The sequence below is a fragment of the Saccostrea cucullata genome, unplaced genomic scaffold, assembly GCF_032062105.1.
Source record: "Saccostrea cucullata isolate Sc308-1 unplaced genomic scaffold, CSIRO_AGI_Scuc_v1 ctg4346, whole genome shotgun sequence".
In the NCBI taxonomy this organism is placed as follows: domain Eukaryota; kingdom Metazoa; phylum Mollusca; class Bivalvia; order Ostreida; family Ostreidae; genus Saccostrea; species Saccostrea cuccullata.
The window spans coordinates 1-27,588 of NW_026931007.1; the positions used below are offsets into that span (position 1 = coordinate 1).

Below are 27,588 nucleotides of genomic sequence, written 5' to 3' on the forward strand. Positions count from 1 at the left end.
TTTTTTTTGACCAAACCAAAATTTACAACACATCTTAATCATTAACCCAAACTCTCATAAACAGTCAATGAACTCTACAAATACAGATTGTCAAACCACATTGCCAATGACCAATGCATCGAATACTCCGTCGGAAATCCTCTAGATTTTACACTTCCGGTTATGAAAAAGTCCATCGTTACAAGTTATACACACAATAAGACGCAAAACAGCTGGACAGCTATCGATGTCATGCTAAAGATGTTGGAGAAGATTTAAGATCTTTATTATTGTCAAATAATTAATTCATGCTGTGAATACAGACATATTTTTACTGATAAATTGTGAAGTTATTAGCTTTCTAAGAAGTTACACATCAGAAGACAGATTCGATAAACATAAGTAGCTGTTCAATCGGCATGCAGGTGTGCATCAAAACTTTTATTAGAAACATAATTTCATATTGAAAACAAGTTTGAAGAGAAATTAACAAAATTATGACTATGCCAAAAGCCTGGAAATCTTATGAGAAGAAAAATTTTAGAAGTTTAAAATTGTACTACTATATAAGAAATGAAAAAAAATGTTTGATAAACAATTAATCTGACAATAAGAAACTTGGGCAGTTTAATAGTAGTAGTACTAAATTTTATTTAATGTCAATACTGTTTTATTATTTTTTCTAGATATTTATATACCTTGTAATTGGGGGAAACATCTTTTAAGATTCTTTTTATATTTTTTTAATCATTTTTAAATACAATGTTTATACAGAATTTTTTTTTAAATGTAATGTAAGTTTTAAACAATCAGTGATTCATTTTGAAAATTGAATGAATGGGTACAGTGTACCCCTCTGTCAGAAAGCAATGGGTCAGAACTCAAAATCAATGGGTCAGAATTTTAACAACTATGAATGTGATATCAAGCCAAGTTTTTTTTCTTCAGTTACCGTATTCGGCGGAATACAATAAGCACTTTTTTTCCTAAAATAAAATTTCTGTAAGAAGGAGCGCATACTTTACATGAAAATGGGATTTTCAGATGTTTTTCTTTCAGGTGAAACATGGCTATCACACGTACATACCGTAGTATATTACCTATAGAGACATGTGTAACTTCTTTTGTTTATCGCCATATTTTAATATAAACTTCGGAATTTATTGTTGGAAAGTATGCTTGTTAAAAATGTCATTTTCATAACCTTTTGATACTATAAAGACATGAAAAAGCAAGTTAAAATTAATTTGAGTTGCATGTTTATTGTCTCCCCGACTCTCAGTGTAGGCCGCCATTACCGATGTTATTTTTAGACCGTTCACTCCTTCTGTAATAATCAGACAAAGCAATGTCTTTTTTTTTTTTAATGAAATACAATAATAAAAAAATATTTTTGGTTGTAAATAACCCAGTGAAAATTTACCGCAACTTAAACACCCTCTCTACGTACCAATGAAAGGAAGCCAATGTTTTAAACACGTGTGCTGGTCACTTGATAATTATCTCCCAACACAATTCCAGGCAATTAATTGTCTACCAACTCCAAAGCAATGTTTTTACAATTAGATCACTGATTTTTTACTGTCCTTATAATTTGCTTTGATTATCAATATTTTCTTTGTTAAAAATCGGGACGGTTTATGACCAGCTTTCGTATACTGTGTCAGCGGCTGATCAGCGCGTGTTAATTACGACATATTAAACATTTAGGTGTTAAATGTAATTTTACCGTATCTTATATTTAAGCCTTTTGTTTAAATGATTTATACAAGACAAATGAAATATGAAGTATGCTAAGTTCCGAAAAATAGAATGAACGATAAAAATAGAAACTGGAAACTTCAATTCTATTTTATGCGGGTTATCACTTATGCGTATTCGGGACGCACTGGACAAAAACCAATGGGTATTTAATGAATTTAATGCGTAAATTACGCAATACGCAGGGCAAAATGAATCACTGAACAATGAAATAGTTTTATAACGATTAAAGTGTGCCATGTATACGCACCAAGAAGTCTCTCTAAATTTCAATACTTCTTAAATTTCTTTGAGGGAGAAGTGAAGTCTCCTTAATCGGGTGGGTCTAGGTTGGTCCCTGGACACACATATCTTAAGGTAAAGGTTTGTTGTGAAAGCAATCACTTTCGGAGTTTCCAAAAATGTTTTCGTAAGTGGAAAGGCTGACCAGAGAATAGTTAATTTGCTTAATTTTACCCATATTTGTCCCAGTGCAATATATGTGTCTATTATGGAAACTCAGACTTGTAAGTCGGAAGAATGAAAACCATCAACAGTAACAGAGCCTGATACTCCCATTTCTGTTCTTGAGTCATTTGACGTGTGGATTCATTTTTCTTGACTTAATAAACCGAATGATAAGAAAAAACAATTTTAAAAGTTGAAAAATCTTGTGTGTTTATTATATTTATTTGAATACATTTTAACGCTACTCGAGAAAAAAATATGTCAAGGTTCCAAATTATTTTTATTTTTATTTTTCGACCACCCAATGCATATTTTTGTGTCAAAAAATCGTAAACCAAAAAAAATAAAAACTTTGGCCTAATAATATTCTTTTTCACTGCATATATATAAATGTATCAAAACTTGCTTTGAAAAAAAAAAATTCTATATTCTTAACTTTGAGAGAAACTGTGAATTGGACTTCTTATGTTTTAAAAAAATAAAAAATTACAAAAAAGTGCCATGGTGTTCAGAAAATTGGCATCAGAAGACAAATAAAAATCTTTTGTTTGGATTTAACACAAATTCTTGATATTTTAGGATGAGAAAAAGAGTGTTCGGGAAAAGTTACAAGCAGCACAAGAAGTTTGTTTACAAGTTCAACAGGGAATGGACATGGTGGCTTCACTGGGGGAGAGGATCAAAAAGTAAGACATCGTTTGTTTCTGTGCATCCTGTAAACTATAATTGGCATGCCAGAAATATTCGAGAGTTCCGCAACCTGCTTTTAATTAACAAGCCAATATTAGTCGCCGAGAACCAATCATTTTGCTTAGTATTTGTAGAGAAATGTTCCCCCAGTTGTGAAAATTAATCGTCACAGATTGATTTCAACCTGGCAAATTGTGAATTTTAATTCCATGTTAATAAACAATTATAAATTTTTAACACAATTGTGTGTGGACAAATTTAAAATTCAACAAAATTGTTTGCAAGTATGAAAATAACCCTGTAACAAGAAGCTTGCAATTTCATTAGTGCGGTAATGTTGTGATATTTAACTTTTCAGTACTTTTAACTGGACGGTGCCTTGGTTTCTAGCTGTTATTATGTTGTCTATTCTTGTTATTTTATAGATGTACATGTAGTAATATTTAGGTATTTAACTTTTCAGTACCTTTAACTGGACGGTGCCTTGGTTATCCATTCTAGCTGTGATTGTGTTGTCTGTTCTTGTTGTGGTTCTCTACTACATTCCAATCCGTGTGCTCATCTTATTATGGGGTAAGTACAGAGCCATTCTGATGAAACTTTTGGTTTGAACCTCATACTGAAAAAAAATTGCAGGAGAAAGAATCACATGAAATAGTAACTCAACCATTACGGTTAGCTTTAAAGGTTCCTATCATGCTAAAAAAACATTTTTGTCAACATAAATGTATATATTACGGACTAAAGTTTTTAACCTAATGTTAGGAAAATTAATACATGTATAAGTAAAGATCTTTAAAAACTGCCATAATGTATTGCTGTATATTGTGATTACTACATGTATATCAACGTTTCTGATGTCTACATCATCGTTTCAGGCATCAACAAATTTACGAAGAAGTTGAGGGCCCCTAATGCAATACCAAACAATGAACTGCTGGACTTCCTGTCCCGAGTGCCTTCAGATAGTGAAGTGGTAGGTCCTATCATCTCCTACAGAACATATTGTAAACCAAATGCACTATATTCTGCAATAAAAGTCTTAATTTGTTCATTTATTATAAAATTCAGTTGCAACTATTAATTTTCAAAGTACATGTTTACAAATAAAGAAGTGGTTTGCCATGAGAACTACACGTATTTGCAAGTCAAAAGGTCCAAAAACTTGCAGACATATCTGGCATTTGAATTACATTGTAAACCTACTGCATGTATTATCTGAGTCATCCTTCATTCACAATTCTTCAGTATGGAATCCTGAACAACAACTGATTTTGTGACTAGGGCAATTAACATTCTATTAAACACATATATGTGAATCGGTATTAAATCGCAGTCAGAAATATTTGCAAGTAAAAGAACAAAAAATCTTGCAGATATTTCTCCCTCACAAATAAAAGTTGGGTTAACCAGTAAATTAGGATTACATAAAAGGAACACTTTTGATTGAGGAAATCACTCTCAAAGTTTTCTTAACTCTTTAACTTTCAAAAAAGGTCAACTTTCATTATAAAGAATTTTGTTTAACCTGAAATGATTATTTGTTTTACAGAGTCAGTATAGAGAGTTTGCTCCTGATGTCCCAAACCTTGGCAAAAAGAAAAGAGCTTAAACATCAATTAGGATTAATTTATTATCTCAAGGTTGTGTTTTATCTGGAAATGTTTTCTCGGTGACGTCAGGTGTAGCATTGCTCTGAAATTCAATGAAGGAGACAAAATCTCAGTAGCTACAAATGCTCTAATCGAAGAGCTTAAACTATTTTCAAATTTATTGTGACATTTCATATTTTTTCAGGGTAATTCGTTTTTTGGTTATAATTTATTATGGAAGAAAGATCTGTTTTTTATTGAGGTTTTCATTATGTATACATGTGTGTGTGACTAAATATTTTACATAAATTGAATTTCGATTTTTTTTTTTGATATGGGATATGATATTAGAATTGGAATTTATGTGCAACACATATAAATGTATTAAATACAAAATTTAAGAAACTAGTGAATTGCTACAGAAATATTTTAAAGAAATTTGAAGCATGACTGTTGGCATAGACTACGTACTTCTTTCAAATGCAGAAGGTGCTTCGTATGCAAGTTACAAGTTCAAAGAAGATAGGTGTTTTCAAAATCAAAGTCTAAAAATTTTATTGGTATCAAATAGAAAGTTATTAAGTTCAAAGAAAGATGTGTTCAAATGTGGAAAAAAAATAAATCAAAGTTTTAATTTTTATGGGTATCAAACTTGATATTACAGACAGAACATATGATAATTTTTTTAATTTTAATTTCAAACCTTATTGGAATACCCTCTCATGGATAGCATCATTCTTCTGTCATAGAGCAAACCATATTGAAGAATAAATTTAAATTTATATAACTGCAGCATAAGATTTGCATTTAAAGTTTTTAGAGGGGAAATGTATAGTTTCAAAAAAAAAAATCTTAAGATCATGGTTATCAAAGAGCTCTTAATATTGTGATTGCTGAATTAAGAGTTCCAAAGTTCATGATAATTACACGAGTTCTGTAGATTTTAGGATTAGAGAAGAGTTCTAACTTTCATGTCTTCCATGTAGCATTAGATTTTTTTAAAATAATAGAATAGGTTAAGTATCATAAATCGTTGTGCCTTGGCCAATAAACTGTAAACCATAAAGGTTAAACTGATGTTCCCCCTAATGATATGATCTTGACTAGATGATGTGTTCATTTCTACAGAAAACATTTAAGACTAATTCTGTTGTGCTTCAGCTCTTATGTTTATATGCTCAAAATGAAGAAAAGTACAATGTACATATTTTATTTTAATACTCATTAGTCTATAGTTGTACATTTTTTTGTGTTTTATTGTTCATACTGACTTGGATCAGTCTAAAGTAAACAATTTTTACATATGAGTTCATGTTTTCAAAGTATCATGAGAAAATTTTTAACAACCAGGTATACATTTGTATCCAATTTATTTTCAATATATCAATGAGTTTTGGTTTCTCAGTATTTCAATATTGGTATAAATTTAATTTTTTGGGGTATGGTTATATATTTCAGAATATTTTTTTTAATTACAGATTTTATGTTTTCTTACCCCAGTTTCTCAATGTTTGAATAAAAAAACTTGAGAAGCAAATTATTTTCTTCAGCACAATTAATTAATAGCACAGGAAATAAACAGAACTGTTAATGTGCACACTTTATAAAAGCAATTAAATAATAAGTATCTTTTTGGGGAAAAAAAAGGAGTAAATAAACTGCTAAGAAAGAAATTTTCATTTTAGGCCATACAATTGATATTTTGATGTTTAATTAAACTTAAAAATTTAAACTTGAAATCACTTGTTGAAATTTTGATACAGGGGGATTTTTCAAAACATGTTAAAAGTATTTAAATACAGTGTTGAGCAGTGAAAGTTTTTGTAAACAGTTGCAGGTGAAGATGAGAAGGATAAATATGTAACTGCAGTGGGTATTTTACTTCCTGTTGATAGAATAGATGTACTCTAATTTTCCTGTCATCGTGAACATAACATTCCTATTATTAAATCCGTCCTATCCATCTTTTGCTATTTCTTTTCTTCCCTCATATATAAGTCATTAAGGAGAATTGATCCTCTGCAAAGGGAGATAATTCTGTAATTGAAAAATCATTTTTTTCCTTCAACAGTTTCAAAGATATTTTTGAGTCGTACATTTTTTAAAAATGTTTAAAAGTAATTGTTATCTCCAATTATCTTTAGAAAATTGTATAGAAAATTCTGTTTCACAGGTTCTTTGTATCTTAAGTTGTTCAAAATTCTCTCTGTTTTTCCACTGTACACTTGGAGAATCTTTTTAATTAGAATGAATTTTTGATATATAGGAAATTTTCCATGTATCTGTCTCCCTGATTTCAGTTTATTGTTATGTTGGGGTTGATTGTTGCAATTACCAATATTTGTTATTTATTTACAATTAAATATTTTATAAAAACAAAAATGTGTTCATCTTTGAAAGGCTGATAAACACTGATGTGATATAGTACTACATGCACCTTGTGTGGTCATCATTAATATTTTGGGACCTTATTCCCATGATAAGGTAGTGAAGGATTTTATGAACATTGAGGAAACTCGCAAATTCAACCATCATTTGAATGACGATGTATTTTTCGGCATTTGATTTAAATTGGGGTTTTTGCCAGTATATTGGATATTGTCTATCGGAAGACATAACCACCCTATTATAATACCTGTTAATACATGTATACTAGCTGCTCTGAAAAGGAGCAAATAAACCAATACAATGTTTAAAATTCCTGCATGTATATTTTGGGCAGGATCAATATTTCATCACTCTATTTGGTCTATATTTAATGAAAAACATAGACACCACTAATGCATATTATAGTCCAATAAATTTCAACTTTGAATGTGCTAAAATATAGGGAATATTTTTGTATGACTATATCTACCCTGAACGGAAAATGCTTCTCATTTCAACCTTCTGGAAAAGCAATCAAAAAGCGTGAAATAGGAATCATCATTATACAAATCTAAATACAGAACAACAAACTACGGCCAGGTAAACTTTGTTAAAAATGTAATTCTTTACATCTTTTAGCTCATCAATATTTCCAAAACTTAACAGGGAATGAAAATCACTAAGCATCAGTTCCTTATAAGGATGTTTTACTGTACTTATTGTGTCTCAACATCCATCCTTTTTTTTTTTTTACATAACCAACATCCACTTTTGAAAAATGTTACAAAATGGACAATGAAGTCTTCAGTTGATTCATTCTTTCAGGAGAATTATGCCCTGGATAAAATAATTTAGTATCGCATGTCAAGCCCATAAAAACAATATGTAGTCTCTGATGCTGGATCTACTACCTTTTCATTTTAACATCAATTTCCCTTACTGTGCACAATTTTCCACAAATATCTATCCTTTTCTCGCCTTCCATCATCATTTGCAAACCGAGGATTTCAAGAAGTCTGCCATAGTTCTCTCCCTTGCACTAGTTGCAACAGTAACTTTTCAAGATAAATAATGCATTAAAGTGGTTTACTATAATGCAGCAAAATATTTCAACAAAATATAAATTGCATGATACAAATTTTCCTTCCATAACCTAAATTAAAACCACTCCAACTGCATCATTTATCATGGACATGTATACACTTAAAAGGAATTCTGTTGCATACTAAATCTGATGTCACATGGTCGACACAAGTTGTTGCGACAGTTGCTATTTCAATAATAAATGATTGACAAAAACAAATAATAAGAGAAGATTAAATTTATTTCTGTTCTTTCTGTGCCTTTCTCATTTTCTGTAAGACGGCCTGCATTTCTTCCCTCTTCCTCTTAGCACGGATGTGTGAGCCCAGCTGGAAATAAACAGAAACCAACTTTATAGACATCAGATAGGCACAGCGCTTAAAGCTCCCTTTCCTGGCTACATGGTACTGTACCTATTCAATTGAGAATTTTTAAAATGGGCAAGAAAATAACAATTTGGAAGTATTCAGAACGTATAATGTCTTACTGTAACACTCAGACAGATGGATTGTAGGCTTATAACCTCAATGCGAACCATTACATACGTGCAATCTCAAAATTCAAGATTGCACTGAAAATTCCCATCTGTCTATCAGTTTGGATTTTTTACCATATGGAGATAAGCAAAACGGAGGAATTGAGGATAATGGATCGGTACTTAAAAATTTTAGAAATACAATGTAATAGCAGTTTCCAGGTTTGGCTATGGGAATTAAACCCAAGATGTCTGTCTGCTCAAAAACAAGTGGCTCAAGAACTGAAGATTGACATATCCCAGAGAGGCACAGATTATGAAATTCACAATTTTTGTTCCACTTGATCTATAAATGATATGTGCTAAATTGGTTTAGTGGTTTTAAAGAAGAGTCTAAAAATGCTCAAATGTAAATGCACCACTTACAACAACAGACAAAAGCATATAGAGATGTGTCACCTATAAAGGTGTACAATAGCATAGTGAAACAGAGATTCTGTGAGAGAGTTTCATTCAGTTTTATTTATTTGTATTCATGGATGAGATGTTGATAAGAGAGGGGTACCTCCTTCTCATGAAATAGAAAGAATGGCAGTGTCTACTGTAGATCACTTAATTTTCGTGACACCTTATTTTCACGAGATAATCAGTGACTCTTGATAAGCATGACAGGTTTTTTCATGAATTGTGTTTTGCTCTATATAATCTTGAGGAATACTACAATATGGGAGAATTCAATTTTTGCGAGCACAGTCCAGCACAATTATGCAAAAATAAAGCTCTTGTGAATAAAAGGGATTTACAGTATATTTTGCTTTGGGTCAACCTATTATTCATCATAAAAGTATTTATCTTTATGAACAAGAAATAACATAGGTTCACAAATCACAATGGCATTATGTGAAAAATTCTTTGAAAATCTTAATAAATTTTATTCCAGGGTATGAGCGAACGGGTTTACTTTAACACCAGTCAAAAGATAGTCTCACTACACAGTGCTCCAAGTTGCGACTAAAATGGTCGCATTTGCGACCAAAAAATTGAATTTGCAACTAGAAATGAAAACACACTCGAATTTTTGCGACTGAGAAAATTTGAGCTGGAAACTTCCAATTTTTAAGATTGGGATCGAGATTTCATTTGTCAAGATTCTCTATCAAGAAAATGTTTGAAGACATATACTTAAATACACTTTACAAAGCGTTGCATGGACTTAGATCACGTAATGTTATGACAGCATGGCATGCTGTACAAAGTTTGATAGAACCTGAACCAGAGACGTCGTCAAATAATGTTCCTGATAGAATGGCATCCAAACTTAGTACACTTTTTAAGATCCGACCTTGTTATTGAAGCATTTGATCAATTGCTTGCATATTACAATGAATCATGATTGTATTATCATGTTAATAAAGAGTGTTTTGGCGACATTTATAATGACTGTGTAATGCGTTATGTACGTAGTAGTAAGTAAACATGACAAACAGCAGGCAAAGTCCTGTCTCAACAGCTTTCAAGCTTGTATTTTCATTTGATAATATTTTATTTCTGTAACCAGATTACCTGTGTTCTTCTGTACAACCATATTAAAGGGTACATGTACAAGTATTCAATAAAAATATTTCATTCAACCTAGCAATTTTTTATAGTCACAGAAATAAGTAATCTATGATATAATAAAGACAAAATACATATCCTTATCTAAATTATGAAGTTTTATTCACAAAATTTATTTTTTTATGGCGAGTGAAATATTTTATTATGGCGACCAAAAATTCTAAAATGGCGACCAAAAATTTTTTTAGGTCGCCATTTTGCGACCTGAGAGCAAATGTGACTTGGAGCACTGCTACATGTGCAACCTTGACACTGATCTAGGGTTGCCAAATGAATTTCAGGTTGCCCCATTTGGCCAATAAAATATCAAATGAAACAATGTGTGAAATTACTGTATGAAGATTTTATTGCATTTCTCCCTGTTTCAAAATGCTCTTGAATTATTAAATGTAAAACTTCCCATATTTTTCAAACAAAAATGACAAGCAACAAGTGATGTAGACATACTAATGTTTGCGGTATCATTGAAGTGCTGTTCTTTCTATGAATCAATGACAATGAAAGAAATTTACCCTTCTCTTGGCAAATTTGAGTGCTCGTTTGTCTTTCTGAATTCTCAGCAATTCCTGCATGCGTCTCTCATAAGCAGCAAATCCTGTGATTTCCCTGACTAAGTCTCGGACAAATCTAGCATGCTTGGTTAATGCCTGAAAGAGAAAAAATACTGCATACCAGCTAGGGAATCAGCATGACATACATCTTATATAACTTTGAAAATTACAATGGGAAGAAATCGTAATTTAGCCGATGTACAGGTTGGGCACACATCCCCTTTAGCGAGATCATCTCGCTAAAGCCCGAATATCCCTCTTTAACGGTAGAAAAAACATTACCATAAACGGGAATTTTGTTGTTTTCATTATAAAATAATCGAAATTCTCGTGTGTATTGAAAATCCGGGAGAAAGCTGCATTGAAGCGTGAATTTACTACAAAAAACCGACAATATTGGCTAGAAATTTAAGACAATCACTGCTGCGTGTGAGGATAAAAGGCTGAAATTCACGTGAAAATCGGGCCTTTTTTAGAGGCGGTTTCAGGATTTACAGTCATATATGTTTTTGAAGCATCTAAAATATGTATAGATATCCAAATTATACTCATTAGTGTCTTAGTTTTCCATCCCTGTAAAATAAATAAAAATAATGTTCTTCAGAAACCCATGATATTTGCTTATAAATATTTGATCTTTGGTTGACGCTAAGAAGTACGGAAGCGCAACATGGTCGTAAAGTTTGTGGAAAAGTCATGATTGAAAAAATATACTTGTATAAATTGAGATGTGTATAGAATATGGATAAACCATTGAAAACAAATTAATATAAAAAAGGTTTGTCTTGTGGCTAAACAAATAGGGACTTAGTACAAATGATGATACATGGTAAACTTGTAAATTCTGAAGCAAATTGGAAAAAAGAGGGGGGGGGGGCTAATTCAAAGAGAAAAATTTCAACCTGAAAAAAACTTGACAAAAAAGAGAATTCGACCATTGTCCAAACCTGAAAATCCTTTTTCGTGTGAGTAGAGGGGGGATGTAGCTTCGAACTTTTTTCAGTTACCACTTACCCTTCTTTTCATTAACACTGAAAAGTGCCTGTTGAAAGTGAAAAACATGTTTCTTGAATTTCTTTTTATAACTATACGAAATTAGAGAAAATAAAAATGCGGAATTGCATTGTTGAAATTACTGCTTTTAACATGTGGTTATAATTTAAGGAAGTATATACCCTAGGTATTCGTATTTAAATGACATAAATTCTTAATGTTTTTACCGGTAGCAATGAACAGTTCTTGTTTGAGGACACTTTAATTGCGTTGGAAACGTATCTTGGGATCGTGCATGAGTTAACATGTGTAAATTTTAATAGGAACACAGATAGGTTACATGAAAGAACACAGACCAGGTGGCAATTTTATATTTAAAAAAAAAAAAGGGGGGGGGCTTCTGAAAAATTTGCATCCAAAAATTCAATAAATAAAAAAAAGCAAAAAGTGTTGATTGTTTTTGTTGAATGCCGAGTCGGCAAAGTTTTAGCAGTATTTTGGCGGCGGATGAATACTGCCAAAGGCATGCTTTATTTTGAAAGAATATCTACAAACACTGCATGGAATACTTCGAATTTTACATTTTATAATACTAGTACCTTGTGATTGTTTTATTGAGTTACGAAGAGAGGCTATTGTCACCTTTATATATAAACGATGATCTACCATTTATGAATAGCTTCCTATTAGAAGAATCTTAATTGGTCATCGTCAAGACTCTTTCAATTTAAATGGTTGTGATTGAAAAATGATTATGTCGGTAGCTTTTATCATGCCTGATTAGAATCTTGGTATATTATACATTTAAAGAAATCTAGTCGCACAACCTACCTACTGTATTTGTTCCTAGTGACCCCCCCCCCCCCCAACATATCCGTTCATCTATATGTACCATCTCTAGCCGTCTAAAATATCAAGTTTCCAATATAACTTGCAAAGTTTGAGAAAGTGCAATCATTGGTTATAGTATTAGATAAAATAATTTTTAGCGTTGATTAATTTACGTAGGACGAGAATTTAAAACTGACATTGAACTTTTTTTTTTATTTAACGGGTAAAATATAAAGAAGGATTGATATATCTGTTAGAAAATCCTGGAAACTCTAACGAGTGTAGCAAGGAACCAATGAGGACGCTTCTTACAGTAAGAAGGTGGGGTTTAATATCAGTCAATCAGGCGATTTGAGCATCTATAGGTCACCAAACAGACTTAGTGTTAGATCGTCATGCCCTACAGAAAGTCAAAAGTGACGGACACCCCATCACTATATCATGCTGTATATACTCCCGCTTTTCGAACAGGCGTATTAAAAAAAATAAGGTAAACGTTCAATTACAATAACTGTATAGCCGAAGTAAATTTAATTGTACTGATAATTATCACCTGCGGTCCTCCGTAGGAAGGCTACGCTATTGTTCATAAACTTATTCTAATTTCCATGAATTGCAGCAGTACAGACAATATTTTGAAGCAAATTTATTGAGATGAGACAATAAATATTTATCGAATGGGTTGACATACTTCCGGATTTTCCTTTTTCAGAAGTTAACACGATTACAGTTTGAATCGGAGTATAAATCTCGGTTTTCCGAAATGTATTTTCTCTCGCCAGAGAGGGATAATCGCGCTTTAGCGAGATGATCTCGCTAAAGGGGATGTGTTCCCAACCTGATGTAGATTAAACCTGTGTACTGACTACAAATTCATTGGCATTGTCCAATTTTCAGTAAAATGGTTAACAAAAAGTTATAACACTAAGATCTTTCATTAAATTGTCACTTCTTTAAATATTTTCACAAGAAGAATTATTTATTTATGTAAAACATTACATGCATTGCAATTCATACATGTACTAAGTTTACACATACCCCTCTCCTTCTTGTGGGCCTGGTTTTTCTGCCAGCTTTTAAAGGAATGGTCTTGTGGCCCTTGTTGAGGCCAACAGCCATATTATATTTGATACCCATGGCTGTAAAAAAAAATCAATGAATATAATACATGTTTCATGCAGAGCTTAGTAGTGTGGTGCATTACAATCCATCTTGGAGGCAATTCGAGTTAACAAGTCTTAACAAATCTTAGACTATGCATTTATAGCAGAAAAATATATTTGATAATGAATCTTGTAGAGTTTACATTTATAATGTTACATTGATAATTATCATGTGTTGAATGACAACGGCTTTAGAGCAAATAACCAAAATTAATGCATTATTTCTGACGTTCAGAAGTAAACAGTGAGAATTGTGTTCATTTTTCTAATTGTCCCAAGGAACAGCGGAATCGAATTTGATTTCTATTGGATGTGTCGAGTTTAAAAATTCAAAAATTCTTATGATTAGCATTCTTAGTTTTTCTAAACGAACAGGATTACAGAGATTTTCATGAGATAGCTGTAACTCCATACCGAATGACTATGGGCAAACCGGAAAAGGAAGTAAGGAAAAATATTGAGTTGTCTGCTCTTGAATGATCCCGCCAGTTACGAAAATCAACAAGATCGATCATCTTCATCCTTTGACCGTGTTGACCAGGTTTCAGTTAGTTAACTGTTATGAATTACAGAATGGTTTTATGATGTAGAATTTCTTCAAACATGGATGGAAAAGGTCCCAGGTAAGATAATTCCATATTTGTTTGGTCAAAATTGGAAGTTAATTAACAAACTTATATAAAATAAAACTTGTCATTTGAAAGAGTCGATCCACCATTCAATTTAGAAATTAAAAAAAAAATATTATAAAGTACTACGTTTGTCATTTATAACAATTCCCAGTTTTAGTTTTTGACATGTATGCATAATATAGGCTTTGTTCTCATCCTTCATTTCTTCTTTATCTCAGATGATGGTTTTGAATTTTGTTGTCAGTCAATTTCTATGTTTATGATTTTTTTCAAATTGAAGGACCTTTAAGTTTAAGAAGACACTTAGCTTGAACAAACCAAGTAAAGCCCTCGGCGAGGTAAAGCTTCCTCCTCCAATCGACAACAAAGTAAACAATGAAGTAAACAACAAAGTAATCAACGAGACTGAAGAAGATGGTTGGTTGACGACACGTCCCTATTCCTTCAAAGATGACAGCCGGGAAACAGTTAATCAAGGGTCCACTACATCATCAAAGGCACAACTACAAGGCATACTGTCTTTTAAGACTTTTATAAATTAATTAAAACTAATACTTGGCAGGTATTTTTTCTGCCAAGAATTATTCAGTAACCCATATTTTTAGACAAAAGGGGGAAAATGCACGGATCATGCTCAGTTTATCACATTACAAGCATGATTTAATGAGATATTGAATTACAGAGTTGTGGAAAACTGTCGGTCATGCCGGCAAAACCGGCTTAAAATTCGCATGACCGGTAAAAATGCTATCAATGCCAGTCCAAATGACCGGCCCCTTTTTTGGTTAAAGTTTTTTTGTCTGTGCATTTCCCATCTAACTATCGTATCTTATATGCGATTGCGTAATACCTTATCTTTAAACGAGATCGAGGCTGTAAATGAAAGCAAAACTAGCATGGTTCTCGTGACCTATTAAATTCACAACTGGGGCCGAGTTAGGTAGAAAACATATCAAAGAAAAACTTCAGATAAAGACGAGCTAAATTAAAAATTTCAACAGAAAGAATTCAAGCACAGGTGGCGAAAGCATTTAAACTAGTATTTCCGTCTGTCACGGATTTTCGTTTTTTCTCTTATCGTGTTGATATCTTTATTACCGGGTATCAGATTATCGATGCAAAGTATTTTTAGACCCTTTTTCTAAGTGAATATAATTCCAAAATGTATAAATGATTTAAAAAGATTACGTTGACTATGCTGAATTAGCATTGTCACCTGCCAAAAAGCGGTGGTATAATTGTATCTAGTATTGTTATAAATGCAAATTTAAAAGAAAACGGAAGAGTACTTGGAAATGGATACTGAATTTTGTTTTATTAACAACACAATTAATTAAATAGATATGTAATAAAATGAATAAATGTTATGCTTTTTCCATTTTGCGACTTACTATTTCGGACCAGCTTAGTTTGTTTTTTTGCCAGTCCGAATGACCGGCTATCTGCAAAAGTTTTCCACAACTCTGGAATTAGAAGTAGAGTACATCTTCCTATTTCATATGAATTATAAAATTCCTTATTTAGGGGACCAGAACCCTTAAATTTAGTTATATATCCAAAACATGCTGTCATGCCTTTTAAAGTAAAAAGTGTTAGTACAAATAAATGAGCTACTTCTGTTATTTTTTGAACAGATGATTTTGCTAAGAAGCCTACAACTGAAAGTAAAACAGTTCCGTTCAGTGGAAGGAATAAAAAGGTAACAATAGAATCAGTTTCTTTCCCAATCATCTAGCAAGGTTTGTCTAATATGTAATTTTCTATGAATAACATGAAAAAGTGAAGCTTTTAACTTCTGATCTTGTTAATATGCAGACTTGTCGAAATCCGTCGGTCCTGTCGGCAAGACCGGTAAAAATTTGTCTGGACCGATAACATTTAAAAAAACGTCGGTCCAGATGACCGTTTGAAAAAAAATGAGCGTAATGCAAATTTAATAAAGGTCGGGATCGGGATGCATAGTTCAAGGTCACAAACACAGAAAACAATGGCCGTGTACGCAGCATGTCGACGCTCGACGCTAGCTAAGTAAATTTGTTATAGCAAAGTCATAAAACTTGTCATTTATGTCTATGTTAAAGACTCTCTATCCCAAGAGAGGAAACTTGTTAGATTGAAGGCTATTGAAAATAATAAAGGAAATTTTGGTGCTTTTATTCATATGATTTTACCAGCATCAAAATAACGTACAAGTATCTGGTCTGACAAAAGCTTGACTGGTCCAACAAAACATTCGACTGTGTCAGACCAAATGTCTGACAGCGATTAAAAAATTTCGACAAGTCTGATATGCGATTTGATAACCCCAACTGCTGCATCTACATGTACAGTTACTTGTATAGATTATATCAGATATATACATGTACATGTGTGTGTGTTTATGTTTGTGTATGTAACATTTCTTTCAGAACTTTCTATCTTGTCATTGTAAAACACCTTTATACCTTCTGGGCCAAAAATTGGAAAATAAAATTATCTTTTTTTTTATGGAAAAATAGGACCCACTTTAACATGTTTAAAGAATGAATGAAAAAGTAAATGTTAATATTTTTGATGAGAGAAAAAAAATTCACTGCATTTTAATTTGGATGTTTTCAAGCCTCATCAAACCTCCATCATGGCATTTGCTCAGAAGAAAAAACCAGTGGCTGCAGTCGCACCACATAGGTACTATATTTACATATTACAGCATCTGACAGACCTTAATCCTTCATCTTGTTCATATTTGTGACCTACAGTGTATATTTTAATCTGTCACTTAACCTTTTGTTTTCAATTTATCCTCATTACTGTTTGAAGGTCCCCTGTGAAGACTGAGGAGGGCGGGGCTAAGAGAAAGCGATCCCCCGGGAAGGCTGTCATCAGCATCCTAGATGATGATGATGATGACGATGACTTCCTTGATGATTTCGACATACCAAGTATGATTTTTAGCTCACCTCGACGAAGTCGAGATGAGCTTATGCTATACCCCCGGCGTTGGCGTTGGCGTCGGCGTCGGCGTCCCAGGTTAAAGTTTTAGGAGCAAGTCCATTCCTAAGTAACTATAAGCCCTACCTGAACCAAACTTGCATGGATGATGCATCTAGGGATGCACACTACCAGACTTGCTTCGGATGCTGGATCTGACCTACATTTTCTAGATGAGTGACCAGGTTAAAGTTTTTGGAGCAGGTCCATTCCCAAGTAACAATAAGCCCTACCCAGACCAAACTTGCATGGATGATGCATCTAGGGATGGACACTACCAGACTTGCTTCAGATGCTGGATCTGACTTACATTTTCTAGATGAGTGACCAGGTTAAAGTTTTTGGAGCAGGTCCATTTCCAAGATGAGTGACCAGGTTAAAGTTTTTGGAGCAGGTCCATTTCCAAGATGAGTGACCAGGTTAAAGTTTTTGGAGCAGGTCCATTCCCAAGTAACTATAAGCCCTACCCAGACCAAACTTGCATGGATGATGCATCTAGGGATGGACACTGCCAGACTTGCTTCGGATGCTGGATCTGACCTACATTTTTCAGATGAGTGACCAGGTTAAAGTTTTTGGAGCAGGTCCATTCCCAAGGAACTTTAAGCCCTACCCAAACCAAACTTGCATGGATGATGCATCTAGGGATGGACACTATCAGACTTGCTGCTGATGCAGGATCTGACCTACATTTTCCAGATGAGTGACCAGGTTAAAGTTTTTGGAGTAGGTCCATTTCCAAGGAACTATAAGCCCTACCCAGACCAAACTTGCATAGATGATGCATCTAGGGATGGACACTACCAGACTTGCTTCGGATGCTGGATCTGACCTACATTTTTATTCCCAAGGAACTATAAGACCTACCCAAACCAATCTTGCATGGATGATGCATCTAGGGATGGACACTACCAGACTTGCTTCGGATGCTTGATCTGAACTACATTTTTATTTCTTAGTAAAGTAAGCCCAACCTGAATCAAACTTGCATGGATGATGCATCTAGGGATGGACACTACCAGACTTGCTTCGGATGCTGGATCTGACCTATATTTTCCATACAAGAGATCAGGTTAAAGTTTTGGCAACAGATTAATCCCAATAAACTTGAACCTTGATATCTGCAGTATTAACAAATTGATGAATATTTGTTTACACTATACATGTTTTTCACGCTACATGAGTAGAAATGTGTATATGCCCTGTAAGAGGTTAAACACAACTTGCAAGAATATTGTTGTTGGGATAAATACTAGATATTAAGAAAATATGATGTGAGATTTGCATTACTTACACTGATAACATTCGTCGAGGTGAGCTTCGTAATCTTTGATTACCTATGTTTTATGTGTAGGACTTGAACAAAATTCATATCAATTTTCTGATCAATTTATTTGTTTCAGTGTTTAAATTTTAGTTCAAGGAACAGAAACATTAGGAATTAAAATGTTTAGTTCCATTTTCAAATTCTTATTACAGCATATATTGTTTTTCTCTTGTAGCAACTCCAGTGGCAAGTAGAAGAAATGCTTTCAAATTCTTATTACAGCATATATTGTTTTTCTCTTGTAGCAACTCCAGTGGCAAGTAGAAGAAATGCTAATTTATCTACTAGCAGAGAGGTACATGTACATTTATGGAAGTTTTTATCTTTCGAATTTTTTTTTTAAATTTCTGTTAAAAAAATTCTTTGATTTAATTTATGTCTGATTGCTTCAATTTTATAGGAATCACCAAGAAAGACCAATAACTTTAACAAGACCACTGACTCAGAAAGACAGATCATGGATGCATCTGGGGTAAGCCATTAATTTGTTGTATAATATCACTAAAAACCACCTTCATGGAAATACTTTAAAAAAAAGATTAGAAACAAGTGATACTTTTATTAATACAGGAGGCACCTTGTGAAAGCGATTTTAATTAAAATCATGTATGTCATGAATTTTTCTTCCATCAAATATTTTGACCGGTACAATCATGATTTCAGCAATCAGCAGGATAAAAGTATGTGGTACTGTCAGATTTTGAAGGGATGTCTTGAACAACTGATTAGCCAGATAGCAACACAATATTAAAGACCAATGATTGTGCTATTTCTTTTTCTCTTTCTCTTGGTATTCATGTAGATGACAGATCTGTTTGGAAACAGCGATTCAGATGAAGAAAGTCGTGTAGTAGCTAAGCGACGTCGGACTTTAGAAGATGCATCTCCCAATCAAAGTTCTTCCTCTGTAATGGGTAAGACATGACTAACAAATATCTTCCTCTTGTCAGGCTGCTTTTCTGTGGACTTATTTTGAGCCAGAATTGTATAAACTGTACAAGTATGCATAACATGTATTTTGTATGCATGCAAGATATATTTGAATGTACGCATCATATAAATTTGTTTATGTGCATAGAATATCGCATTTGTCATTCTGAATAATGTAAAAGCACATTCAGTGGTACATGTAAGATTTCATCTGGGAACTTGCTATGCAGGGAAAATTTTATATTGTAAACATTTTGCTTATGAGTAAAAAATTTTTTAAAAGATATGGTATACATTAACTACACTGTACATATATCTACATGTTTGTAGATAATTCATCTGAAGCCAACATGAAAACATCGGGAAAAGGGCAGATCAAAGCAGTAATGACTTTTTATATTTTCCTTATTTTTGTAGGAAAGTGCTTGCCATTAAGAAAAGGTAATTCCTTGGATCGACTTGAGCCTCAGGTGAACATCATTCCTACACGACAGGCAGAATCAATGTCAAAACCTGAGGAAAACATCTCTGTTAGAAGAGAATTACAGACGGCCTCTAAACCAAGGTCTTGGGAAAACAGGGGTGTTAGACTCAGAACTCTCCAAACAGACCAACAAGAACAAAAGTACGGAAACCAACAGAACATGGGAATTCCAAATGCAGCAATAGAGGTATATTCAATTCAAGATTCATATAAACTCAAATATGGAACATGTACAATTCTCATTACGCCATACATAATAATACAAAATATTTAATTCTTTGAAATCCTTTTTGCAAGCCTTAGTATGGTTCATTATATTCACACTGAGTCTTTAAGGGAATGTTGGTATTGCTTATCTTCTAGTTGTGAATCATATAATATTTTACTATTTATTTGTATATATAGGTACACGATGACAACACCCAGACAGATCTGTTTAAGACAATGGAGGAGATCTGTGATATAGTGTGTAAGGCTAGCACAGCTGATCTTATGTCCATGCTTCCCCAGAACTATCAACGACTCCAACATCTACTGGCTCTAAGGTACGTAACTGTATACTGAAACAATATGTCAACTATCAACAACTCCAGCATCTAATGGCTCTAAGGTACGTAACTGTATACTGAAACAATATGTCAACTATCAACGACTCCAGCATCTTCTTGCTCTAAGGTACGTAACTGTATACTGAAACAATATGTCAACTATCAACGACTCCAGCATCTATTGGCTCTAAGGTACATAACTGTATACTGAAACAATATGTCAACTATCAGTGACTTCATCATCTTCTGACTCTAAGTTATGAAAAAGTGTTCTGTTAAGATTTCCTGTTGGTATTGTTTACAAGTATAATGCAAATTTTTTTAATCACGTGATGGAAAAATTAAAAATGGCTGGCCAAATGTTATTGGTAAGCATTATCATATATTCCTTTCAATAATCAAAATGTGGAATATGGTCTTCATGTTACCCTGTTCCTAACTTTGCTTTGTATAAAGATGAATATATTGACTGAATTTTTTTTGTATGAAAATTTAGGAAGCAGTTGAAGGATTCTCATGCTGCAAAAGAGCAGAATAGAAGCATAAAGAGATTGTCAGCACCAGCAGCAACATTGACAAGCATTGCAGCAGGCAGTAAGCTCCCCTTGTCAGATAATTATCAGACATTTGACAGTGTGGATTCAGCTTCACATCAGAATAGTGTGAAATCCGGTGATATATGTAGTCCCATAGTGCCACCCAGGTCAGCACTGTTGTCCAATACCTCAACCCCTGCAGCAGAAAAGACATTTAATTCTCCAAGTTCTGGTCCTAGTAGGTCCTTCTCTTTCAAGAAGACCACTCCCACGGGTTTTAATTCCCCAATACCCTGTGGAGACAGCTTCTTTGAGGAGGATGCTAAATTGACTCAAACGCATCACAGTTTCATCAGCTCATTCAACAGGAAATCTCCCAGTTCTTCATTCAAAGAGCCACCTGTGATGAGTTTCAACCAATCAGCCACTTCCTCATTTATGAACCAATCAGATACATCATATTTGAACCAATCAGCATCTACCTCTCATTTCAACCAATCAACTGATAGATGTCCCTCATTTAGTACTTCACACAACCAATCGTTGGGAACAGGCAACTCATTAAGTACCATTGAAGCACCATCGACCACAGACTTTAGCTTTGACTATAAACTGAATAATGACAGTGGTGTGATACAGACACAGCCAGCTAGGCAGGACAAACTTTCCACTAGTGTTCCAGACTCTGAAGACGAGGCTGATTTGATTGATCAGTTTCCTGAGGAACTGTTTGCCCCTGATGACTTTGACTCGGAATTTACAGAGGAAGTGCAGTCAGACTCTTTACCACAGATTTCTGTGACGCCTAGAAGACAGAGCACCAGTCAGAGCTTTGGTAAGTAGGCTTTAATCTGTAAAAGGTAGCCAAGAAGAAAATAGCAACTCACTCCCTACAGTTGACCAGATAACAAATTTGAAAGGAAACAGAACATGTAGAAGTAAGAGACGTTGTTGTTGATGATATAAATTCCTTGAAAACTGACAAAATGAAATCCATTCCATGACTGAGAAGCATGGGGAAGTAGGAAAATTTTTGAAACAACTTTTCAATTCATTCTGTTAATTTATGTTAAGATGGAAGAAATAACCCCTGCTAGACTTCAGTACTGCAGTAATTTTTAAAGTACAGTGTGTTTATTCTTAGTTTATGTATCGGCAAGTTTCACTCCCCAAATTATTCTGTATAAACTATACTTCTGAGTTTCATCCCCCGAAATTATTCTCAATCTGTATTAGGCGTAACAAAAAATTATGTTTGTTTACGGTTACCCGACCGACCCTAATTTTCATCTCCGACCCAAACTTTTTTTTCGTCGTAGAAATCCGGAAGTTACTGGCCGGTCAGTTTAACTTTTACATTCATCTTTGAAATCGAAATTGAAAGTACAAAAACAAAACCAGTGAGTTCAATTTCTACACCACCGAGTTCGTTGCAGTTTGCATACCATTGCGTGGCAGTTGCAGGGGTGTGCAACTAGCATCGCCTGATGCCCGGTGCTACCGTTTTTTGGGTAGTAAAAATTAAAATTATGCATATAATACATGAGAAATACAAACGGTATTTTCACTCATTGTTTTGCTATTTAATTTCCAACTAAAGAAAATTTTTCAGGCAGCATGCTCCAGCTGTTCTTAAATTACTTTAACCTTATCCATTTTGAAGTACTACCTGGCTTATTTACTTCAAAAAACGATCGTTTTTTTCCTAATCCGAATTTCCTCCATTCCTCTGTTAATGGTAAATACATGCAGATATCTCTTTCCATTATTTACGGTCCCTCAATCAACTAATTGCTAAGTGTTATGTGGTTAAACTTTATATATATATATATATATATATATATATATATATATATATATATATATATATATATATATCAATTGTATTTTATGGTTTGAAATGAAAATAAAATGATTTTGCTTCATTTTAGATAAGCTACACTAAGATAATTTCTTAAAATTTTTAAAATTCAACTTTAAAAGGGATGGCTTAGGACCCTGACTTTCTCAACAATGAACATTTTACAATACTTGTTTTTACAATTTTTTGCCCCTATATTTGGACTGCTCACTTTTAACTTCAGGCTAGTAACTTTACCATGTTTATTGCTGTTACAAGCCTGTGGGGAAGTACTTGATTTTTTTTAATTGCACACCCCTGAGTTGTAAGGCAGTTGGTAAAAAACCACCCATATTTCAAGCCAAACAAAAGTAAGGCACCATACAATGGTAAAACTGTTTTGTAATTCAACCAATTCATGTGAATTTGTGTATAAAAAAAATGTAAAATAAAAAAAAATTCCTACCTACCGACCCTATTTTATTTCAGCATGTAACAGTAAACAAAGATATTTTTTTGTTTGGCCTTAATTATACTTTTGAATTATTGTTGCAGTCTCCCCACCAAGCACCAAGAGGAGAGAGGAGGAGGAGAACAAGGAGTTTGATGGCTATAACTTCCCACACAGTGTGATCATGAGGGAGACGTTCAACCAGGTGTTTGGTTTACGTGAATTCCGTACTAACCAACTCAAGGCTATCAATGCTGCACTGTTAGGAAATGACTGTTTTATTCTCATGCCTACAGGTATAAAATACATTGGACTTTAACATATCAAACATTAAAATCTAAAATTTCTTGGATGTGTCAAAGTGATCTGGTAGTCCCAACACTTTATTCTCTAAGTAATTCACCCCTGATGTCTCGAATTCTATGATATCTCGAATCCTCTGATACTTAGAATCTTCAGATATCTTGAATCTTCTGATATTTCTCAGTCTAATCAAGTTTGATGACTGTATTCTATACTTTACATGTCAGAATCACACTAAGTGAGAGGTCCTTCTGAAAAAAATTAATGTACATACATGTATGCAGGTTAAAATATCAGAGGATCAAAGTTCATCAAACAGTATTTTCTTTTCACTAGATAACTTAAAAAAGAAAACCTTAAAAAGGTGATTGAAGGCATTCCTTTTTAAAATAGTTATTGGATTATCATATTTTATCATTAATCTATTTGATCAACGCTACTTTTTTAATTGTAGGTGGCGGTAAGAGTCTGTGTTACCAGCTGCCTGCCCTGGTGACGGGGGGCGTGTCCATCATTATATCCCCCCTGAAGGCTCTGATACAGGACCAGGTCACCAGGCTCTGCTCCATGGATGTAAGTCTAATTAGGTCAATGTGGATTAGTGGGCCATGACTATACTTACTGCATGTTGAGGCTGATCAGTGTCGGAAATTTGAATCTTGGTGGAATAGTGCATTGTGTATAAATGGACGTACAGAAAAAGTATTAAATTTTTGCCTTTTTCCTTTGCAACTTCCACTAAGTCAAGTATATCGCTGAATGTCTTGTGTATAAATATTATATTCATATAAAGCACATTCAGAAAATGCTAAATCAAATAAAATCAATGCTTACCTTGATGAAAAGTCAATTTCTGCCAAATAACATACACATGTCATTTTAGTATGTGAGCATTTTAAAGTGCTAATGGAATGAAGAATACATATGTATATGTGAAAAGTGTTGTGATCAGTAAATTTTGTCTTAGTTGTTATGATCAATTTATGAATACAATACACAAAGTATTTTTTTTTAAGAATTGAATTGTTTACAGATACAGGCAGGTCAGCTTTCATCAGACATGGACCAGAGTCAATCTGATCAGATCTACAGAAAACTGTACTACAAAACCCCGGAGATCACACTACTCTATGTCACTCCAGAAAAGGTACATGTGTACTTAAAAATGACAGAAAAATCTGTGTACACTTATATATACTGGAACATGTATTTTGTATGACAGTGGACTTCAGTAGTGTATACTATATAAACTACATGAACAGTTGAACTTTGGTATCTCAAACCCAATCTCTTTAATACCATGGATATGTTGAAGTGATTTTTTAGTCCAGACCTCTTATTCTTTAAGTACTTTACCCTCAATACATGAATCTCAAAGCCTCTCATATCTCGAAATATTTTTCTTAGTACCATTGAGTTTGAGATAATAAGGGTTGTATATATATCAGAGTTGTTTAAAGTACCTAATACATGTATCTACATGAAATTGATATGTTGTTTTGTAGATTTCAGCCAGTGGTAAGCTGTTGAGTAGTTTGGAAAATTTACACAGAAGAGGGAAGTTGACTAGATTTGTTATTGATGAGGCTCACTGTGTCAGCCAGGTGAAATTAACATTTTAGAATTGTTTTCATGGTTTTGGAAATCTTTCAATATATACAGCCTTATTTACCCAGTAGACAAAAAATCTGTGCAAATAAAACTAGGAACAAACTAGGTACTTGTACATGTGTAATTGCAAAATATAAAAGGGGAAAAATGAAAAATCTGAAAAAAATTCTCTTATTTTAAAATAAATTATCATTAAAAAATCAAAGCCTATGTGTATATGTATGATGAATTATGTTACAAGCTATTTACCAGAGAAGTTTAGGTAGAATTTGTTTTTGTAGTGGGGACATGACTTCCGGCCAGACTATAAGAAGCTGGGGGTCCTGAAACAGAAGTACCCAGGAGTTCCTATGATGGCACTGACTGCCACGGCCAACATGAGAGTCCGTAAGGATGTTATCTATCAGCTGGGAATGAAAAATCCAAAATGGTACCTTTTACTTTTTTAAGGTCAAGATCTAGTAAATGATAGGTGCCTACAGATTTATCAAATTTGAGAAATAAATTCCTTTATTGATGCTTTACAACTTTAGCTTGGTCAAATAAGGTGTTTTGGGACATAATTTGTAGGTAAACAAGATTAAAAACTGTATTTTAAACTGTCATTTTCAATGAAAAATTTAGAAAATCAGTCATGAATATGGGTTTTTTTTTTTCATAATTCGACAGAGGAAATGTATGCAGATTCCCTACAGTCTCTCAGAAAACGATATTTAGTATGTTCGTGACCTCTTCTTTGAATTAATATCAAATCTAATATAGGTATCCAGTTTACTTTTCATATGAATTCAAATTGAATGTCATGAAAATACCATTTTTTCTACATAATTCTGCTAAAGCGGTAAAGTACGGGAAAATGAAAGTTGAAATTGATTATGACGTCATAATGGATCTAGCACCAAAATATTAGTCTAAAGTTATTTACTAGATCTTGACCTTAGCATATTAAGTTTTCAAAAATATTAAAAGGAAAAACATACCTTTTGTACATATATGTATTTTGATTGCTTTTTTGCAGTTTTGTTCAGAGCTTCAATCGCCCAAATTTGAAATTCCGAGTTGAACCTAAGAAACCGTCAACACTAACAGCAGATGTGACAAAACTGATAAAGGAACAGTTCCCAGGAAAGTGTGGCATTGTGTATTGTCTTTCCAGGTCAGTATTTTGGTTCAAACTGGGGTTCAATAAAAGAACTTTTAAATTCAGTATCTCAAAATAGATTCAAAATTAACTCAGAAAAGAAGTTGTTAAAATTAATTTAAACAACAGTAGGCCTGCCACGGTTCAGACATTTTTCGGTTCGGTTCGGTTCAGAAAATAAATTCTCGGTTTTCGGTTTCTTCGGTTCGGTTTTCATTTTGAGAATTTAAATAAAACATCTTTATATATATCAAAGGATAATAAGGATTAAGGACATTGTAGAAAGTACTATTTTGCTGACACAAATTTCTATCCATTTTATTCAACAGAACAAGTTGTTAAATGTAACAAAAAATAACAAAGTAATAAACTTCTTGTTTAAAATAAAATAAAATAAATATAGTTATTGACTAGAGTTATCTTGTTTCAAACAATTGAAACATTCAAAACGTGAAGTATTCCCACACTTGTGATGTGGTTTTCCTTCCACATGTGTATGCCATGTTTAAATGTCTTCGATGTTACCTGTATTTTCATTGGTTAAAGAACTCTTCATTGAAATAAACAACCAATCACAACACGTGTTGCAAGCAAATTAGTATTATATAAAAGATAAAAAAAACCGAACCGAATTCCGGAAAACCTGACTCGAACCGAACCGAATGCCATTTCGGAGCGGTTAACCGAGTTTTCGGTTAACCGTGACAGCCCTAAACAACAGTATATTCACCCTTAAGGTATACCTTTACTCAGGATGACCAAAAATTCCACTGATAAGAACGAAAAACTACCTATTGCACACTGTACACCTATGATTCTTGTGTTAAATTTCAATTTCAAATAACTAGGTCAATGACCTACTTTTCATGCTAGTAGGCCCTGAGTATTTCTTTTGTGAAATACCTCAATTTTTCACACTATGACCAATTTTTTCTATACGCACAAAATATTACAAGTTTAAAATTTTTTAAATAATGAAATATTATAGCAATGGAACAGCGTTGCTTCATATTAAGAATGGATTGGAGTTTGGGCCATAAAAGTGATAATTTTTACAGTCCGAATTTCCTCTGTCATATTTATATTTTTTCCCCATTTTTAATCGAATATTACCAAAATCTGACTGATAAGAACTCTAAACTATTGATAGCCTCAGATTACTTTTGTTGCCCTTGTTCTCATGGTATTCATGTTATAAGGGGTCAATGATCAAATTATTGAGATACGTTGTCTCGAATGGTTTTTGTTAGTGTTGGTAACAAGTAC

At 33.4% G+C, this 27,588-nt stretch overlaps 3 protein-coding genes across 3 annotated transcripts in view; 2 read left to right on the top strand and 1 right to left on the bottom strand.

Moving 5' to 3' along the window:
• Positions 1–2,561: 2,561 nt before the first annotated feature.
• Positions 2,562–6,851, top strand: LOC134231003 (multiple C2 and transmembrane domain-containing protein 1-like). The gene is made up of 4 exons (XM_062712873.1): positions 2,562–2,873; positions 3,341–3,450; positions 3,756–3,853; positions 4,430–6,851. Exons 1-4 carry the CDS (start codon positions 2,836–2,838, stop codon positions 4,487–4,489), a joined length of 306 nt encoding a protein of 101 aa, XP_062568857.1. The 5' UTR covers positions 2,562–2,835; the 3' UTR covers positions 4,490–6,851.
• A 1,291-nt stretch (positions 6,852–8,142) lies between these two features.
• LOC134231004 (large ribosomal subunit protein eL36-like) lies at positions 8,143–14,048 on the bottom strand. Its single transcript, XM_062712874.1, has 4 exons — positions 13,964–14,048; positions 13,425–13,525; positions 10,524–10,658; positions 8,143–8,248 (listed from the first exon to the last, which is right to left on the bottom strand). The coding sequence occupies exons 2-4, from the start codon at positions 13,521–13,523 to the stop codon at positions 8,159–8,161; spliced, it is 324 nt and encodes a 107-aa protein (XP_062568858.1). The 5' UTR covers positions 13,524–13,525; positions 13,964–14,048; the 3' UTR covers positions 8,143–8,158.
• Positions 14,049–14,087: 39 nt separating this feature from the next.
• LOC134231005 (recQ-like DNA helicase BLM) overlaps positions 14,088–27,588 on the top strand; it is a gene marked incomplete at its 3' end in the record, with an annotated part of 30,908 nt that continues 17,407 nt past the window's right edge. Inside the window, exons 1-17 of the mRNA XM_062712875.1 lie at positions 14,088–14,172; positions 14,462–14,691; positions 15,816–15,880; positions 16,781–16,848; positions 16,981–17,102; positions 18,724–18,773; positions 18,879–18,950; positions 19,281–19,392; positions 19,826–20,079; positions 20,298–20,437; positions 20,937–21,811; positions 23,372–23,563; positions 24,025–24,143; positions 24,604–24,717; positions 25,076–25,174; positions 25,463–25,611; positions 26,200–26,337. Coding sequence (XP_062568859.1) covers positions 14,153–14,172; positions 14,462–14,691; positions 15,816–15,880; positions 16,781–16,848; positions 16,981–17,102; positions 18,724–18,773; positions 18,879–18,950; positions 19,281–19,392; positions 19,826–20,079; positions 20,298–20,437; positions 20,937–21,811; positions 23,372–23,563; positions 24,025–24,143; positions 24,604–24,717; positions 25,076–25,174; positions 25,463–25,611; positions 26,200–26,337 — 2,819 coding nt within the window. The remainder of the gene's footprint in view (positions 14,173–14,461; positions 14,692–15,815; positions 15,881–16,780; positions 16,849–16,980; positions 17,103–18,723; positions 18,774–18,878; positions 18,951–19,280; positions 19,393–19,825; positions 20,080–20,297; positions 20,438–20,936; positions 21,812–23,371; positions 23,564–24,024; positions 24,144–24,603; positions 24,718–25,075; positions 25,175–25,462; positions 25,612–26,199; positions 26,338–27,588) is intronic.